Here is a 17,211-nt window from a genome sequence, read left to right as displayed (position 1 = left end):
ACTTATTATTTGAAGAAACGGAGACGGAGCAGGTTGACTTAACATCTCTGTTGAATTCGGAAGTGACGATGGCTAAAAATGCTGAGTTATGTAGATTGCCCACGAAGGAGAAAGTTCATGAAGCAATGCTTTCGATATTGCAACAAAGTAGTCCGGGCCCAGATGGCTTTGGTTCCTCTTTCTATATTTCTTGTTGGTCTACAATCAAAGACAATATTTCGGAGGTGGCAAGGGAGTTCTTTAGTGGAGCTAAGCTCCTGCTTTTTTATGCTTCTTCTTATATTGTTTTGATTCCGAAGGTGGCGGATCCGAAAACTTTTGAGAAATTTTGGCCTATAAGCCTTTGTTCGGTTGCATACAAGATTTTCTCGAAGATCATTGTATCCCATTTAACTAGTCTTCTGACAAGGCTAATTTCTCCCGAACAAGGGGCTTTTATTCCAGGGTGCAATATTTTTGAAAATATATCTCTTGCACAAGCGATGGTGCACGACCTAAAAAAGAAGACCTGGGGAGGAAATGCCATGGTCAAAATTGACATGGCAAAAGCTTATGATAGGGTGAATTGGGATTTTTTATTACAAGTTCTCACTGTATTTGGTTTTTGACCCATTTTTTGTAAGCTGGTTCAAGTATGTGTGACTTCTCCTTGGTATTCGGTGATGATGAATGGCTCCTATAAAGGCTTTTTCCAGCCAAGTAGAGGACTTCGGCAGGGTGATCTCCTTTCACCATATTTGTTTATTTTGATGCAAGAGGTTGTATCTCATCTCCTTCTCCAGCAGTTTGAAAATGGTTGCATTGGAAAATTTTATCATTCAAGGGAGGCCCTGCTGATCTCGCACCTGTTATACACAGATGATATTCTGATTTTTCTGAATGGTTTGAAGAGATCGATGCAAAGACTTGTAAAAATGCTTGCTATGTATGAAAAGTGGTTTAGGCAATGGATTAGTAAGGCTAAATCCGCTCTTTTCACAACTCCTTATATAAGTGCAGCAAGATGTCATGGGTTAGTGAGAATTACCAATTTTTTGGAATGCCATTTTCCAGTGACATATTTGGGGGCCCCGTTGGTGGATGGAAGGTTGAAAGCATGCCACTTGGAGCTGTTGGTTGCCAAAGTAGCAAGTTGGAAGGCCAAATTATTATCCCAAGGGGGTCGACTTATATTGTTAAAGCATGTTCTCAGTAGCTTGGCTTCTCATCTACTTCTTGTCATGGATGTGTCGAAGGTAGTGCTTTCCAAGCTCAATACCATTTTATCGACCTTCTTTTGGGGAGAACATGGTGGGAAAGCTAAGACAAAATGGTGTGCTTGGTTTTGGATTAGTAAGCCAACTAATGTTAGGGGTTTGGGGTTGAGGAACTTCTCGGAGATACAGCTTGCAATGCATATGAAGTTGGCATGGTGTCTCTTGTCTACGGATTCTTTGTGGGCTCGTTTTGTGCTGAACAAATATGGAAGGGGTAGTCATTTATCCTTGATGGTTCCTAGGTGCAATAGTACTAGATTATGGAGATCGGTGGTAGCTGTTATCCTAGAGGTGTGTGAGTACTCAAAAGTAAAGGTGAAGGAGGGTCGAGCGGTGTTTTGGTTTGATAGATGGATCACAAATGGACCACTATGTGATTTGGTTCCCGCAATTGAATAACCGAACTTGAAGATCAGTGAGACGCATGGTTAGGCAATCAATGGGATTTTGAGCTGCTTGTGCATTTGGTGGGGGAAGAATTGGCTATTGAGGCTGGTAGGAAGATTTGTGCTGGCAGAACAAGTAATGATATCTTGATTTGGAGAATGAATCCGGATGGTCAGTTTACTTCAGCGAGCGCGTGGAAGCTGATACGTGTAAAGGGAGAGCGTTGCCTTTGGATGGATTGGACTTGGAAACCACTTCTCCTAGGTAAAATATTGGTTTGCATGTGGAAGATGCTGTTTTGTTTTCTTTTAGTTGATGAGCATATACAATCCCGTGGGGTTCAACTGGCATTGAAATGTGATTCCTGCAATGTGCCATCTTCTGAATCCTTGGATCATGTTCTTGAAACTAGCAAGGTGGCTTGGTAGGAGTGGAGAATGGTTGTGATAGCCCCAGGTGTCTCATGTTTGCATACGGGGATGGTGGAATCGAGTGACCGCATGGTTTTCGTGTACAAAGAAATCAACAAAGAAAGGATTACTCATCGGTCAGCTACCAAGGGTTCTAACTTGGTGCCTGTGGAGAAGACGATGCAAAGCAAGGATGGAAAGGCAACAAGAGAATGTGGTAGGAGTTTGGAGAACTATCTAAACATGGTTGGGAGCAATAGTGAATGAAGGGCCCCTGTTGATGAACATATTTTATGAGATATGGACATTCCTCTTCGTCGTCGTGCTGTCCAACAAATCCAATTAGTAGCATGGAAACAACTACCTACTGGGTTGTGGAAACTTAATGTTGATAGCAGTTGTAGGGGGAATCCGGGTACCTGTGGTGGTGGTGGTGGAGTTGTGTGTGATCATCGAGGAGTGCCTGTTGGTGCCTTTTCAGAACAATTTGGCGTCAGCACCAATACTGAGGCAAAGTTGTGTGCTTTATTACATGGGGTGAAATTTCACAAACAACTGGGTGGTCGCCGAGTCATTTTAGAATGCGACTCAAAGGTGATAATGGACTGGCTCAATGCTCGGTGCTGTAACTTATGGTATTTATGGAATTTTTGGGATGAGTTACTTCAAGAACTTGAAGGCTTATCGTATCAAGTAGTTCATCAATTTTGTGAAGGTAATCAAGTAGCGGATCTCCTTGCGATAAGATGTGAAGCTGGCTAGGTGGGTACTTATGGAATGGATGATCCTTTACCAAGACTTTTGCTGGGCATCATCAGATTGGTTAAAGTGGGGCTGCCTACAATTTGAGGTAAGTAGTTTTTATTTTTGTTTGGTTCGTTTGTGTTAATTTCTTGCTTATGTTTTTCTTACACAGTGGTTTAGTTTAGTTTAATGTATAGGTGGGCTTTTTAAGAACTGATACTCGGGATGGTTCTTATTGTAAATCCTAATTGTCATGTTTGTTACCATGGTATTCATCCGTCATAAGCTAGGGATATTAATAAAATTGGGGAGGGGTCAATGGACATGTGGCCCTAACCCTTCTTTTTTTTTTAAAAAAAAAGAAAAAGAAAAGAAAAAAGTGAGCTCATTGCACAACAATTAAATTTTTTAAGAGAGTATATTAATATTAATGATGAGAAACTTCACACAAGGTGGACCTAGAGTGTCTAATTTTTTTTATTATCGTTGAATTAAAAATTAAATAAAGAGGAGTTGTCATGATTAAGATCGATCAACTACTCGTGAAGAAGCTAGCAATATGGAGGAGTTCTTACAGCAAATGGAAGCATAGCAACGACTTTGTCATGCTAGCTTAATTTCAAATTCTTGACTGCTCATTCAACCTGATCTACGATGTCACCGCCCACATCAGTTAGTACCCATATATTATTCTAATAAAAAATTAAATAATTCCAGTCGAAAGGGAAAGAAATATACAATAGAATGCAAAACTTCCCAAAATTTACAAAATATTGCAACAATAATATGGGACTGTGTAGTGACAGGTAATAGACACAGGTTGGACAATATTCAAGTTAATATAATATAAATGATCGATATATATTATACACACAAATCGTATATGTTATATGTTGAGATATCTTCTTACCCAAAAAGGATCTAGAACAGATAATTGTTCTATTTTTTTTCTTTGCAAATTGTGCTTGTAACAACACAACCCCTAAAAATCTCCCAATAAAAGTATATACTTTGATGGACTTTGAATAAAAGAACTATTTTTTCATTCTTCTCAAGTCGGTGTCCAACTATCTCTCTTTCTTTCGCTTTGTTACTTGGAAATTAGAAATTGATCAATAGTCATTCTCATTCAATATTTTGGATTCCCTTGCTCTGCTGTCTTCTCTGAAACTCTTTTCGAATTCAATTTCGTTTCTTTGTTTGGTTCTCTGGGAATTTTAGAATTCAACAAGAAGTAGAAGGTGGCGTAAAGATTACCATTTTCACGTTTCAACCTAAGTGAGGACGATTCTCCTGGTTAAAGAAGTTTCAAAAGCAACTTTGTATTTTCAATGTAAAAAAGTTGCCTTTTTTTGTCTTAAATATACTTCTCTTCTTGGTTGTTTTGGTGATTAAGAGAAACAGAAACATAATTTAAACAAAAATATGTTGGTTGCGCACCTTCTGGGATTTACGTGGGATGGTGAAGGAAATGTGCTCAATGAAAAGTGTACCGAGATGGAAGAAGATCAGTACTCTCAAGCCATTCCTTTAAGTATAAATATTGATACAAACATGTTACATACATACCACTCATAATTACTTCATGAGATTAAAAAACATAAACATGTGAAACAAATTAAGGTCAAGAATGTCTAGTAATTAACCCTGTTCCTATTCACAAAAAAAGTCGACTTGATTTTATTAAGCTTGACAACCACGTCTTTGATGTCCATTCTTGTATCTGGTAATTCTTCAGAACACCTCAAGCCCAAGTCCAAGTCCAAGATTGATGAAAGAACACTTTGCAAGGCAATGGTGTCTCTTCCATCTTCTATTCTTAGTAAACCTTCATCCATAACTTCCATCATTCTATCTGGAATGGATGCATTTACCAACTGCCTCAAAGTAAAGCCTCCAGCAAACATGCCGTCAGTGGGTTTCTTTCTCGTGATCATCTCCAACAATACTATACCAAAGTTATAGACATCGGATTTGATGGATACCATTCCTTTGAATCCAAATTCTAAAAATACTCACATGCAATTGGCAAGAAGGCATTAAGTTAGCAACTTGTGTCTTATTAAAATGACGTAATTAAGTAACACTTCACACGTGCCATAAAAAAACTACGTATAAATAAATACGTATATATCTTACTGAAGGTAAACCAAACAAGAACTGGAATTGAAAATAGTCCTCTTGGTGGCCCATTATCCTGGCTCATGAAATAACGAGATTGGACCATTTTGTTGACTTCATTTCTCTGATTTTTTTTTTCCTTCCCCCTTCTGCTATAGATAGTATTTTGTAGTATTTGTCAACTCCCTTTCCCTTCTTTTTGTACCCTGCCTATCTTTTTTAATATTTTATCTAAGAGACGAATTGTGATTGCAGTTACAAGCCTAAAATTGAAGCTAATTCCTATATGATACATGTAATTCATTCGTATTAGTCTAGCTAACACAACTTCTTCCTTTTTTTTTTTTTATTTATTTTATTTTATTTTATTTAGAAACAACAACTTCATTCATCAATAACAAGTATTACAGACATCTATCACGCCATATATGGCATATTTTAATAACAGTACCTAATTGAATAGATTTATAATTGCTTTGAAAAGAGTTTGTTTTCAAATTGAATAAGAATTTCAAGTCATTGTAAAGTTTCAAACCCTCCGCAACTTGCACAGAAATCTTGCCAAACATGTCATGATCAGAGGTTCGGCCATGCAAGGACGACTACATTTTGCTTATCACTACACATGCACTGGTCACGTGGTCAAGTGAACTTACTCGATCGCTAGAACAATGGGACGTCGACCCAGTCAAAATTTTCTAAATTTAATTTAAACGAGGTTAATTATGCATCCAAAATTTACTCGCCCTCCCCGATTTTTTTAGGGTCTTAAGCATTTGTTTTTTCAAAAATGATATTTTTCTTATGAGAGAACACTTTGTGACATGTCAAGTATTTAAAGCTAAGTCGTTTTCTCTTTTTATACACTTACCATCACCTTCTTAATCTTTTGATCGTCTTGTAATTCCTAAAGAATCAGTGAGTTCATAATTAGTGTGCCAGTGAGTTCCTTGATCGTGCTGTTGAAGTTCCAGTAGATCAAAACTACTTTATGAAAACATATATTCACCTTGTTAGATTTGTTTGGGATTCATGTCATATGAATTTGTTAGTTCAATTCAGATGAGTTTATGGACTATAAGACTAACTAAGTTGTGGTAAATTGCCATGCATATTGTTACCAAAAACTTGTAAGATTAGCATGCTATTATTTATCCTTTTGATAATTAAACAAGCAGGCCGATAAATTAATGCATGTACATACATGGTGCGATGTAGCCAACGGTACCAAGAGTTTTAGTGTGTGTTGCATCTTGTTTTTGACTAAAATCTTTGCAATGCCAAAATCGCCCACATGTGTAACCATGTCCTCATCCAAAAGGATATTTGTAGGCTTCAAATCACAATGCAATATAGATTCTGATTGGCCGTGGTGGAGATAATCTAAGGCTGATGCAACATCAACCACAATATTTATTCTTCGTAGAAGATCCAAGCAGTAGTTATGAGAATATAACCATCTTTCAAGGTTGCCCTTCGACATGTATTCCAACACCAACGCTCTAAACTCCGGATTAGTGCATGTAGTTATGACCTTAACAAGATTTCTATGTCGAATTGTCCGTAACACCTTGCATTCTACATCAAAACTTTGGAGAGCATCCGACAATTGCAAACGTGGAACTTTTACTGCAACAATTGTCCTGTCAGAAAGTATTCCTTTGTACATATAACCAAAACCACCAGCTCCAAGCAGGTTTCTTTCACAAAAGTTGTTTGTCCCTCAGCAAAGTTCTTGATATGATATCATTCTCTGTTCCAATTCAGGCAACACATTAGGTGAACTTGGTATCTGCATGTTACTTTTTTGAAGACTTCTTAGCAAATAAATCAACATCATGAAGGTTGTAATTGATGCAATCACAGGAAGAATACGCTTGAGGAAAATATTTTTCATCTTGGATTGTTGGTAGGTAGGAATCATTGGACAATGTGGAACTCCAAAAATTGGATTCCCACAAAGTGCTTTATTTCTTAAAAATGATTTTGCCGTGAAGTTCACAAAAGGACCACTTGATGGAATCCCTCCTACTAGCATATTGAAAGATAAATTCAAATATTTGAGAAATGGAAGTGCCTCAAGGGACTTATGAATTGCACCAGAAAGCTTATTGTAAGAAAGATTTAAGACATCCAACCCTTTTAAATTCCCAAAAGATTGGGGAATGCCTCCTTGAAGGGAGTTGTTTGAAAGGTCAAGATACCTGAGGCTTTCAAATGCTCCAATGATGCTTGGAATTTCTCCAGTAATTTGATTTCTTGATAAATCCATATATTCGAGAGTGACCAATTTTGTCATGTTTGAAGAAAAATGTCCACCAAGGGAATTCAATGACAAATCCAAGAACAATAGATTTTTAAGGCTCCATATATCTAATGGTATTGATGATCCGAGTCTATTCAAACCCAATAATAGTTCTACTAGTAGACTGAGGTTTGAAATGCAATTTGGGATGAATCTAGCGATTCTATTGTTTGAGAGATGCAACTCTCCTAGATTCCTTAATTCACATATCTCTTCTAGAATCAAGCCTTCAAGCTTGTTACTATCAAGATGCAATCTTTGTAATGTTTCTAAACCTCTGAATGTGAAAGGGATACTACCTGCCAGATTGTTCACTCCCAAATCAAGCCAGATCAAGCCTTTCAAAGAACCCATTTCCATAGGGATATGACCCTTTATTTGGCAATTGGACACAATGAAGATTTGAAAGGAAGCCGAAAAGTTTTGAATTGAATCTGGAATTGTTATATCTAATGGATTGTTGTTTACATCTAAAGATCTCAAAACTCTACAATTGGATAAAGACGAAATGAAATTGAGCTCTTTATGATCTTTAGCCTCCCCGCCTATTAATTGATTTCCACTCAAAAAAAGTCGTTGGAGGTGCTTCAAGTTTCCAAGGCTTTTGGGAATTGTTCCGGAGAATAAATTTAGAGTAAAGTCTAATGTGATGAGCTTGGAACAATTTGATAGATCGGATGAGATTTGACCACTAAGTTTGTTGCTACCAAGTAAAATTTCTTCAAGATTAGGGCAAGATTGCCCCATATCTGGTGATGGAAGATATCCAGAGAGGGAATTTTCCTCCAAGGCGATATGTTGTAAAGTAAAAAGGTTGAAGACTTTTTGAGGTACTGCCCCTTCAAAGTTATTCTCTCCCAAATACAAAACAATTAACTTCAAAAGTTGCCACAAATCAGTCAAAATGCTTCCTTAGATGTGGTTATCCATGATTTCAAATTCTTGCAACCTCGACAAATTACATATGGTAGAAGGTATGATACCAATGAAACTATTACTTCCAAGATATAGGGCTTCAAGCTTTTGTAAACTGTCAATTAGAGCTTTTGAAATACTCCCATCGAATTTATTGTATGCCAAAGATAAAGCTAAAAGCTCCCGACAATTATTAAATTGAGAATGGATCTGACTGCCAAATTTGTTATATGAGAGATAAAGTCCTCTATGATTGGGACAGTGGCTACAAAGATCATTCAGAAGAGCTCCCAATATGTGATTAGATGTAACAGCAAAACTGTTTAGAGAAGATATGTTAAAGATGGCTATAGGAAGTTGAGACTATTGTACTGCAAATTCAAAAATTCCAACATTGACATGTTGCCGAGGGACGATGGAATTGCACCAATAAGATGGTTTGTATCAAAACTTACCACATGAAGCTTTTGACAACTCTGAATAGTAGGAGGGATGCTTCCTTCCAATTGGTTGGATCCCAACAAGAGTAATCTCAAGCGATGTAGACGACTGATCTCATGCGGAATAAAACCATAGAAATTGTTGAAGGAAAGATCAAGTTTGACTAGGAATGATAGGTTACCAATATGAGGAGAAATGGTGCCTTGGAGACCCATGTGTGAAAGGTCCAAAGCAGTGACTCTTTGCCTACGTCGACTGCACGAGACCCCAATCTAATTGCAGATTGAGTTTGGTGCAGTGGACCAGTTAGTAGCCAAGAGGGTTTCATTTGGACTAGAACTGATTCGAGATTTAAAGGCAATAAGAGCAGATTGGCCAATAAAATTGCTAAAAGATTGGATCAATTGAAAGATGCATGAGTACTGCACAAACAAAAAACCCAATAGCAATCGAGGGAATGGATTTCCTATGAGCACCATGAATCCAGGAGAGAGAATTAAGAGAATGTTTATGAAGAAGCGTGAAATGATGACGGTAGCTAGTGATGATAATAAGGGGTGTTAAGCTACTAATACAAGGGAAGTGAAGTCAACCATTAAGTCAATATGGGTTCAGCTATTAGAGTTTTTCTATTCATCATCTTTACACCACACACTTATTAAAGGAAAAAAAAAAAAGGCTTGTGGTGTAGATATGATAAGCAGAATTTTTATCTAGACTTTGATTTTTTATCCTGCAAAAATAATCCTTTCTTTTAAAATGCATGAGAACTAAATTTTCCAAACTAGTAAAAACTCGACAGAATGTTAAAGAATTAAATTTATCCAGATATAAATATATATATATATATATTGTGGGGGACTCGAAATAAAATAAATAAACTTCAAAAAATGAGCAAATTATTTTATGTCAGAAATCCTCCAAGTACAAATACGTTAATTATTCTCCATGCACAAATCTCGTGATCTTGTTATATATATTTTTTTTCTTTTTATAATTTTCTAATCAGAGAAGTGATGTATATTTACAAAACCATCTTATAAAAATAAATGTAGAAATTGATATGATTTGATGTAAAACCTAATAATGTATTGCTATATATATATATATATATATATAAAGAAGTTGACAATTCGTCATGTTTCACGTTTCCTGAACATACGATCGATCCGAAAATCTGTAGTTTTCGTACATATTAATAAGCGTGGTCACTCCAAATAATATATATATATATATATATTACTGCGACAATCCCCTTACAAGGTTTAATTCTTGGAAGCTTCGTCCCTCTAGTCTTGATTTCTAATCTTGTTTAATCCATGCAGTACTTCTTACAACAAGCTTTTGAGTATTCAAAAACATTTAAATTAATGCGCATACGTCCCAGTTTTTTTTATTAATAAAAGTATAATCAGTAGTTCTCGATCTACCTGACTTGTAATCCACTGACGCAACTAAACTCGAAAGCAAAGGAGACTGAAACTTGGAGCCTTATTGATGTATTAAGTTAGTGGGAAAGTGTAAACGTGGCAATTATCATAATATATAGCCACTCGAGTTACCTTGTTCAGCACATTTACTTGTAGAAGCGTTTGGTTGATCTCTATAGAACGTGCATCAGACGTCGTTATACTATTTGACAAGAACTTACAATGTGCTGCAGTTTTGAAGGGTGTCTGGTCCAGGAGGAACGATGTCCTCCATGGAAAGAACTTCTTGCATCCCACAAGTGTGTTTCAGAAGGCAGTAGAAGAGGCTAGAGCTTATGAAGAATCTGTCACACCCTCAGGTGAAACCAGTGAAAGTGTTCCAGTAGTCATCCAGAGGTGGAAGAAACCTGAAAGTAACTGGTTTAAACTTAATTGGGATGCTGCAGTTAGAGACAGGGAGGGGCGTATTGGCATAGGTGCTGTGGTCAGAGACTCCCAAGGTTTGGTTATAGGTACTCTCCGTGCTCAAAGGTCTCTCAAAGGCTGTTCATCGGATGCTGAAGCTTATGGTCTACTTGTGGCTGCAGTTTTTTGCAAGGAACTTGGTCTGCAGCAGGTCTGTCTTGAGGGTGATTCTAAGCATGTGGTGAATCTGTTACTTAGCAAGGAAGTGGACTGGAGCATGGGGGGTTGCCTGGTTGAGGATGCTAGGAAAATACTAAACTCAAGCATCAGGTGGACAGCGTCTCATGTCAAAAGGGAAGCAAACAAGGCTGCCCACCAGCTAGCAAAGTCGGCTTTGGTGGAGTCCGAGGATATCTATGATATTGAAGTGTGTCCTCAATGTATTAAGTCCATTGTGGCTTCAGAACTGTTGTAGTTTTCTCATCACTATGCTTGTTGGGTTGTAAAGTGTAGTGTCTGATTGTAATATCTTGGTTAATGAGATCAGTATTTCAAAAAAAAAAGAACTTACAGAAAAGAAAACAGAGTAAAATTTAGTGCTAAGAGAGAGAGAGAAACACATAAAGTTTGGAAAGAGATAAATATTTGATAAAATTTGATTGTTTCATCATGAATTACGGTATTTCAAAATTTCTATTTTAACTTTAGAGCTTGAAGAGAGATAAACACATGAAGTAAAATTTTGATGCACATATATCCAAACTGATACGGGGTATTAAGGTTAAGATTTCATGTTGATTGCACTGAACTACCTTAAGAAGGTGAATCTACGTAAATATGACAAGAAAAGCTTAATCTCCTTGGATTGGGGCAATATCAGTTATTGTTTTCCCAAATATTCTATTTCCCTTCACTTTTACCTTCTGAGGATATATTTCATTTCAAGGTTTGGAAGTGATTATGATTTAGATTTTGCCCAAAGTTTTTACAGGATTCTTGTTTACTTACGTAGTTAATTTTCAAGCAATAATAAGGATTTTTCTTTTTTGAAAAAATCTTCATAATTTCAAATTTTGTAGCTTTTTAACCTGGCTAGACGGCTTCATGAAATAATTTTGGATTTTATCATTAGTGAAAATATTTCAAAGTTTTTCTTTGTTTCAGTGTTTTGCATCTTTTTTCAATCTCAATACCTAGGTTTCGTTGATTAACTAGCCGTTAGGATAATCATCCTTTTTCTATCCTGCGTTAGATTTATCGTGTAAGTGAATGGTATTCATATCATGTTTTTTAATGTCAAAAATTGCACAACAGGTCAAAAATAGGAGTAAGAATCATCCTTGGCCCACGATGACAATTTGGGGCTAAATCGATGTGGTTTGGAGCCACTAGTGACAATTCGGAGTAGTCAAGGGACTATCATCGTCGTTATTTGCTAGGAGTCAAGAGACTCGACTTTGAATTTGTTTGTATGAACGTTTATTTGATAGGTTGTGTTAACAGCATGTTTCGTAAGCCTTTGGGTCGAGTTCACTGCAAAACCAAAACACAAATGTATATATACTTTATTTGATGTTTTACGGTTTTGCCTCATTGATTTGGTGTTGTGAGACTCCAAGGCCTTTGCGGGCTTGAGCCGGTCTTGGGCTGTCCACATTCCTCTAAGGGAGAGGCTCGTTCACTCCCTCGGGGAGCTTTTCCATGCCGGGGAGTCTTTGTTCATTCCCTTACGGGAGCTTTCCCGCTTGAGGTGATCTACTCGGGGGAGGTTCATCGTTCCCTCAGGGAAGTCTTCATTCATTCCCTTATAGGAGCTTTTCACGAGCCTGGGAGCTTTCCCCATGGGAGAGGATCTCCATCTTCTCAGGGGAGCTTTCCTTTATAGGAGTTTTCCTGCACCCGGGAGCTTTCCCATGTGAGATGCATTCCCCCGTGAGGAGCATTCCAACGCAAGGAGCATTTTCTCAAGGAAGGTTCATTCCTTCCCTCAAGGGAGCCTTCGTTCATTCCCTCAGGGGAGCATTCCCTCACGGAAGCTTTCCCATGCGAGAAGCGTTTCCCTCAGGGGAGGTTCGTCATTTCCTAATGGGAGCTTTCCCGTGCGAGGCAATTCTGAAGTAGTTCCTCGAGGGAGGTTCATGATTCCCTTAGGGGAGCTTTCCCACACCGGGGAACTTTTGTTCCTTCCCTCAGGGGAGCATTCCCGCACGAGGTGATTCCTCGGGAGAGGTTCGTCATTCCCTCAGGGGAGCATTCTCTCATGGGAGCTTTCCCATGCGAGCTGGTTCCTCAAGGGAGGTTCGTCCATTCCCTCATGGGAACCTTCGTTCATTCCCTTATGGGAGTTTTCCCGCACAAGGTGGTTCCTCGAGGAAGATCTGTCATTCCCTCAAGGGAGCCTTCGTTCATTTCCTTACGGGAGCTTTCCCTCATGGGAGCTTTTATACACCCGAGAGCACCCCCCACAGGGGAGGATCGTCGTTCTCTCAAGGGAGCTTTACATTATAGGAGCTTTCCCACTCGACATGCAATCCCTTGCGAGGAGCATTCCTACACAACGATCATTTTCTCGGGGGAGGTTCATTCCTTCCCTCAATGGAGCCTTTGTTCATTCCCTCAAGGGAGCTTTCCCGCGCGAGGAGCATTAGCCTCGGAGGAGGTTCCTTATTCCCTCCAGGGAGCATTCCCTTATGGGAGCTTTCCTGCCCTAAGAGTGTCACCTCAGGGAAGGTTCGTCACTCCCTCAAAGGAGGCTTTGTTCATTCCCTCAAGAAAGCATTCCGTCATAGGAGTTTTCTCGCATGAGGGCATCTCCTCGGGGGAGGTTCTTCACTCCCTCAGTGGAGCCTTCGTTCATTTCCTCAGGAGAGTATTCCCTTACGGGAGCTTTCCCGCGCAAGGTTGTTCCTCGAGGGAGGTTCGTCTGCTGACGAAGAATCGTAGTAGTTTGTAGTTGGAGGCTGGTTCTGTAAGTTTCCTGAAATTGACCCTGCATTTTCATTAATTTATAGGAAGTTCATATTTACAAAAGAAAAAAAAATAAAAACCTGAGAGAACAGGAAGGGTCCCTGTTGTTCTTTCTTCTCAGCATGTGCCCCTCCTCCTCCCTCCTAGTCGGGATAGCTCGCATCCTGATGGGAGCCTATCACGACTTCATGGTCGGTGCATGCCCGTGTTGTGGGTGTCTCTCCCCCTGGTGGGCTTTAGCTCCTGCACGTAGCATTACCGTGCTGAGGCCTGCTCTCCTCAGATTTCCCCGATTCCATGAACTGTGGGGAGCTTGATCTTCAGGTGGTAGGTAGAGGTGATGGCACACAGCTGGTTGAGTGTCAGGCAGCCAATGATGGTGTTGTAGGAGGATGGAGCCTTCACTACCAGAAAGTTGACCATAACTAAGGTGGCGTAGGGCGGGTTACCCATAAATACTGACAGGGTGATTGTTCCCGCCGGCTGGACCGTTTCTCCTAAGAAGCATTTGAGCAGCATTGGGGCTGGTTGGAGCCGAGTCGTATTTATCCCCATGAGGACGAACTGCCATTGTCAACCAGGATTCTTCTTGTTGTGAAGTTGGCGATCTGCATGGTAATTACCAATGCGTCATCGTACAGATAAAACACCCCCTCCTCATTGGCTTCACCATAGGAGATCACAAGGACGGGTTCGGTTCGGAGGTACTTCGTGGGCTGGTGGGAGGCTAAATAGACTTCCCAATATCTAGCTTCTCTGGCTTGGGCTTTTCTCCCAGCCAAAGTTGCCCCTCCGCTGACAAAGCCTCCCTCGATAGTGCGAATCTCCCTCGTAGGGCAAACTGCCTAGTATACCTATTGAGGGGGCAGACGCAGCGGCTCGTGCTCGACGTCTCTCCATCTCGAGCTATCCCACCTCCTCTGTCAGTACTCCTGGGAGGGGCTCCTCTCCCTGAAGGGTTCCTTTCATGGCTGCTTCCTCCGCTGGAAAGGCGGATAACTCGGCAAAGGGTAGCCTATCCAAGGTGACCGGCATTCCCTGGTGCTGTGGGAAGTTGTCCGATGGTGGGTGCAAAAGTGACGTTCCTCCGAGGTGGGCCGCTTCTCCTATTTCACGACTGTGAACTCCGAACGATCAAGCCTGTGCTATGTATCTCTAACAATGAGTTCTTCCTTTCTTGGTTCCCGTTGTTTACACTCTGTTTTTGCCCAGGTAGGACCTTTGGTCGAAGCCTTCTGCTTCTTGTGTGCTTTCTCCACCTCTCTTTATTAGGGCTCAGACAAAGTGTGGAGGGTGTCGTCTATGTGGATGAAGTTGTTAGCTTGATCCAAGAATTCTCAGAGAGTAGTCGGGGTCTTCTTTGCCAGCTTTGTCGTGAACATCAACTGGGGCCAGACTCCTCTGAGCAATGCCGCCAGAGTGATCTTCTCGTCCTTTTCTTCCACCCTTATCCACTCCTTATTGAACCTGGCCAGATAAGTTTTCAGGCTCTCGTCCTCCTTTTGCTTGACGATGAAGAGGTAAGTGGCCAGGCGTCTTTGTCTCTGGCTAGCCATGAAGTGCGTGAGGAACAAGCAATGGATCTATGCACTAAGGAGCTGAACCACGTTCTCACAGGTCCCTTCAAAGTCAGCGGGAAGGCTCTGTAGGCAACCTCCTTGAGAAACCCATGCAAAGTCATGTGGGCCTTGAAGGTCTCGAAATGCTCCACTGGGTCTCGGGTTCCATCATATGCTTCCATGGTCGGAATTCAGAACTTTGGTGGTAACGAGACCGCCATCACTCGGGCACTATATGGTAAGCCCATGCTAACTAGTAGCTAGTCTACTATAGACGAGCTGCCCATTTTTCTCATTACCTCATCATACTTTCCCTGGAGGTTACACAGCTCTTGCTGCATACGCTTTTTTTCTTCTTGGGCATTGTCGCCCTCTTTCTCCCTTCTCGACTCCCAGTTTGCACTGGCACTGGTGTCTCCATGGTGTGCCGACTCATGAAATTTATCCTTGAGGATTTGGTTTCCTCCCGAAAGACATCCACTTCACTGGTGAGCCTTCCGATGAGCTACTCCATGGCAGCTAACCTCATTTCCATGTCGTTCGCCAGTGCCTCGTCTTGATCTCGTGCCAGCTGTGAATGGCTCCTCGTAGGCATACGAAGGACAGGTTCGACTATAAAATTAGTCAAATCGCATAGACGGTGCCAAATGTTAACGTCGCTTTTCACAAGCCTCTGGGCCGGGTTGCTCAATGGTCTGAGCCTTCACTTGATCCGTGTCCTGTAATGAGATAGAGGTGGCCCTGCGGTGGCCCGGGAAACCTCTGATGCCAAAGTTAGTCCTTTTCGTACCAGAAATGCCTTCTGGAGATTGCAGGAAAGAAGATAGCAGTAGAATTGAATTGAATTAGATGTGAATCAAATTGAAGTCCCTACCTCGTAGTTTCGGGCGCCTCTTTATACTCAGCCCTTCTAGTCAGGAGAGCCATGCCCTACATTCTGGGGAAGAGAGAAGCCTTCCCCGAAGTCTCCATCGCCATGCTAGATTTAATATGGCGTGGCCTTTTGGTGTCAGTCATTTAATGCGGTGTGGGTCTCTGGCCAAGCTGCTTGGTTTCGTCTCCTCTCCTTGCGTGCTTTCTTCCCTTTCCTCCGATCATGGTTTCCTGCACCATTCTACAACATCCCATCTCAATGTTGATAATTACACCCAACTCTCATGAGTTTGGGGCCCACCGCAAGCTACTAGGGGCCTTCTCGGGCTTGGACTCGCTTACCTGGGGACCTATTGGGCAGGGTACAACAATGGACCTGGGACCTGCAGTGTGGGCTTTAGGCCCTAATGAAAATACCCCCTAACCGGTTGAGTGAATTGCCCACCTATTGACTCTCAGTGAGGTGTGACTTGGCTTTTGTTTGATATAGATGCTTGACTGTGCTAAAAAACCTGTGAGGGCCCAACTTTGTGTGTTTTAATCTAGTGGGCTTTTTTTATTGTGGTTGTGGGGTTGATTGTTTTTGGTGTTGAGGGTGAGGAACTCAGGCCTAGCCCATGTGAAGGGGAGCCCACGTCAGGAACAAGCCCAGCCCCTTCTAGTGGTAAAACACTATGTTTTGGACTAGGATTTTAACCTAAAGTCCATCTCTTTCTCCCCCTCCCTTATTGCGCCATGCAAGGGTGTTCTCCCCTCTGAAAATTTTCCTTCGTTTTCTCCCTTGCAGACGGTTGCCATACCCCTAGCCCTTCTCCTTCATTTCTTTTTCTTCTTCCCGTAACCACCAAGTCAATCGCCCCTTTCACCATCGTCATCCCTACTAGCCTCAACCGCGTCCCTACCATGGTCCCATCGTGCCATTTCGACGCCAGCATCTATCTCTCTCTCTCACACTCTCTCTCTCTCCCATTTGCATCCCTGTGTGTGTTGCCGCCATCTCCCCCCTTTGGGCCTCCTTCACTTGTTGCTCGAGGCCTGGCCACCCCTACTGTCACCACCTCCCATTTCCTTTGTTTGTGCACTGAGCAATGAGTCACCTCCATGAGTTTCTGTAGAGTCCTTCCCATTCGTTTTCACCTCAAAATCACTCATTCACCTCTCAACTACCACTCCATCAAGTTCCTCAGCCTCAAAAGCCCTTCCATGTGACCTTAGAGAAGTTTCCTCCCTATTGCCGCCGCACGCAGTTGCCTTCCCAGGGTTGTTCAACCACCCCTGGCCTTCCCCTTCCCACTCTCGTCATCCTATCCCTTCGAGGTAACCCAACCCGTGAGCTAGACTCACATTTAGCCACTACCCTGCTGTGCTCCACCATGACCCGTCGTGAAAACCACCTCC

The 17,211-nt window shown here is 41.2% G+C and overlaps 3 protein-coding genes across 3 annotated transcripts; 1 reads left to right on the top strand and 2 right to left on the bottom strand.

Annotated features, from left to right (window-relative positions):
- Window positions 1-2,353: 2,353 nt before the first annotated feature.
- LOC122275684 lies at window positions 2,354-2,815 on the top strand. The gene has a single exon (XM_043085206.1). It carries the CDS (start codon window positions 2,354-2,356, stop codon window positions 2,813-2,815), a length of 462 nt encoding a protein of 153 aa, XP_042941140.1.
- A 1,616-nt stretch (window positions 2,816-4,431) lies between these two features.
- Window positions 4,432-6,587, bottom strand: LOC122274823 (probable LRR receptor-like serine/threonine-protein kinase At3g47570). The gene is made up of 3 exons (XM_043084126.1): window positions 6,123-6,587; window positions 5,790-5,825; window positions 4,432-4,674 (listed from the first exon to the last, which is right to left on the bottom strand). The coding sequence occupies exons 1-3, from the start codon at window positions 6,585-6,587 to the stop codon at window positions 4,432-4,434; spliced, it is 744 nt and encodes a 247-aa protein (XP_042940060.1).
- Window positions 6,588-6,641: 54 nt separating this feature from the next.
- On the bottom strand, window positions 6,642-7,970 carry LOC122274129 (LRR receptor-like serine/threonine-protein kinase ER2). The gene has a single exon (XM_043083424.1). It carries the CDS (start codon window positions 7,968-7,970, stop codon window positions 6,642-6,644), a length of 1,329 nt encoding a protein of 442 aa, XP_042939358.1.
- Window positions 7,971-17,211: the final 9,241 nt, after the last annotated feature.

Source organism: Carya illinoinensis, chromosome 1, assembly GCF_018687715.1.
Source record: "Carya illinoinensis cultivar Pawnee chromosome 1, C.illinoinensisPawnee_v1, whole genome shotgun sequence".
NCBI lineage: Eukaryota > Viridiplantae > Streptophyta > Magnoliopsida > Fagales > Juglandaceae > Carya > Carya illinoinensis.
Note: the sequence above shows the minus strand (reverse complement) of the source record. Positions and strands in the feature narration are given on the sequence as shown.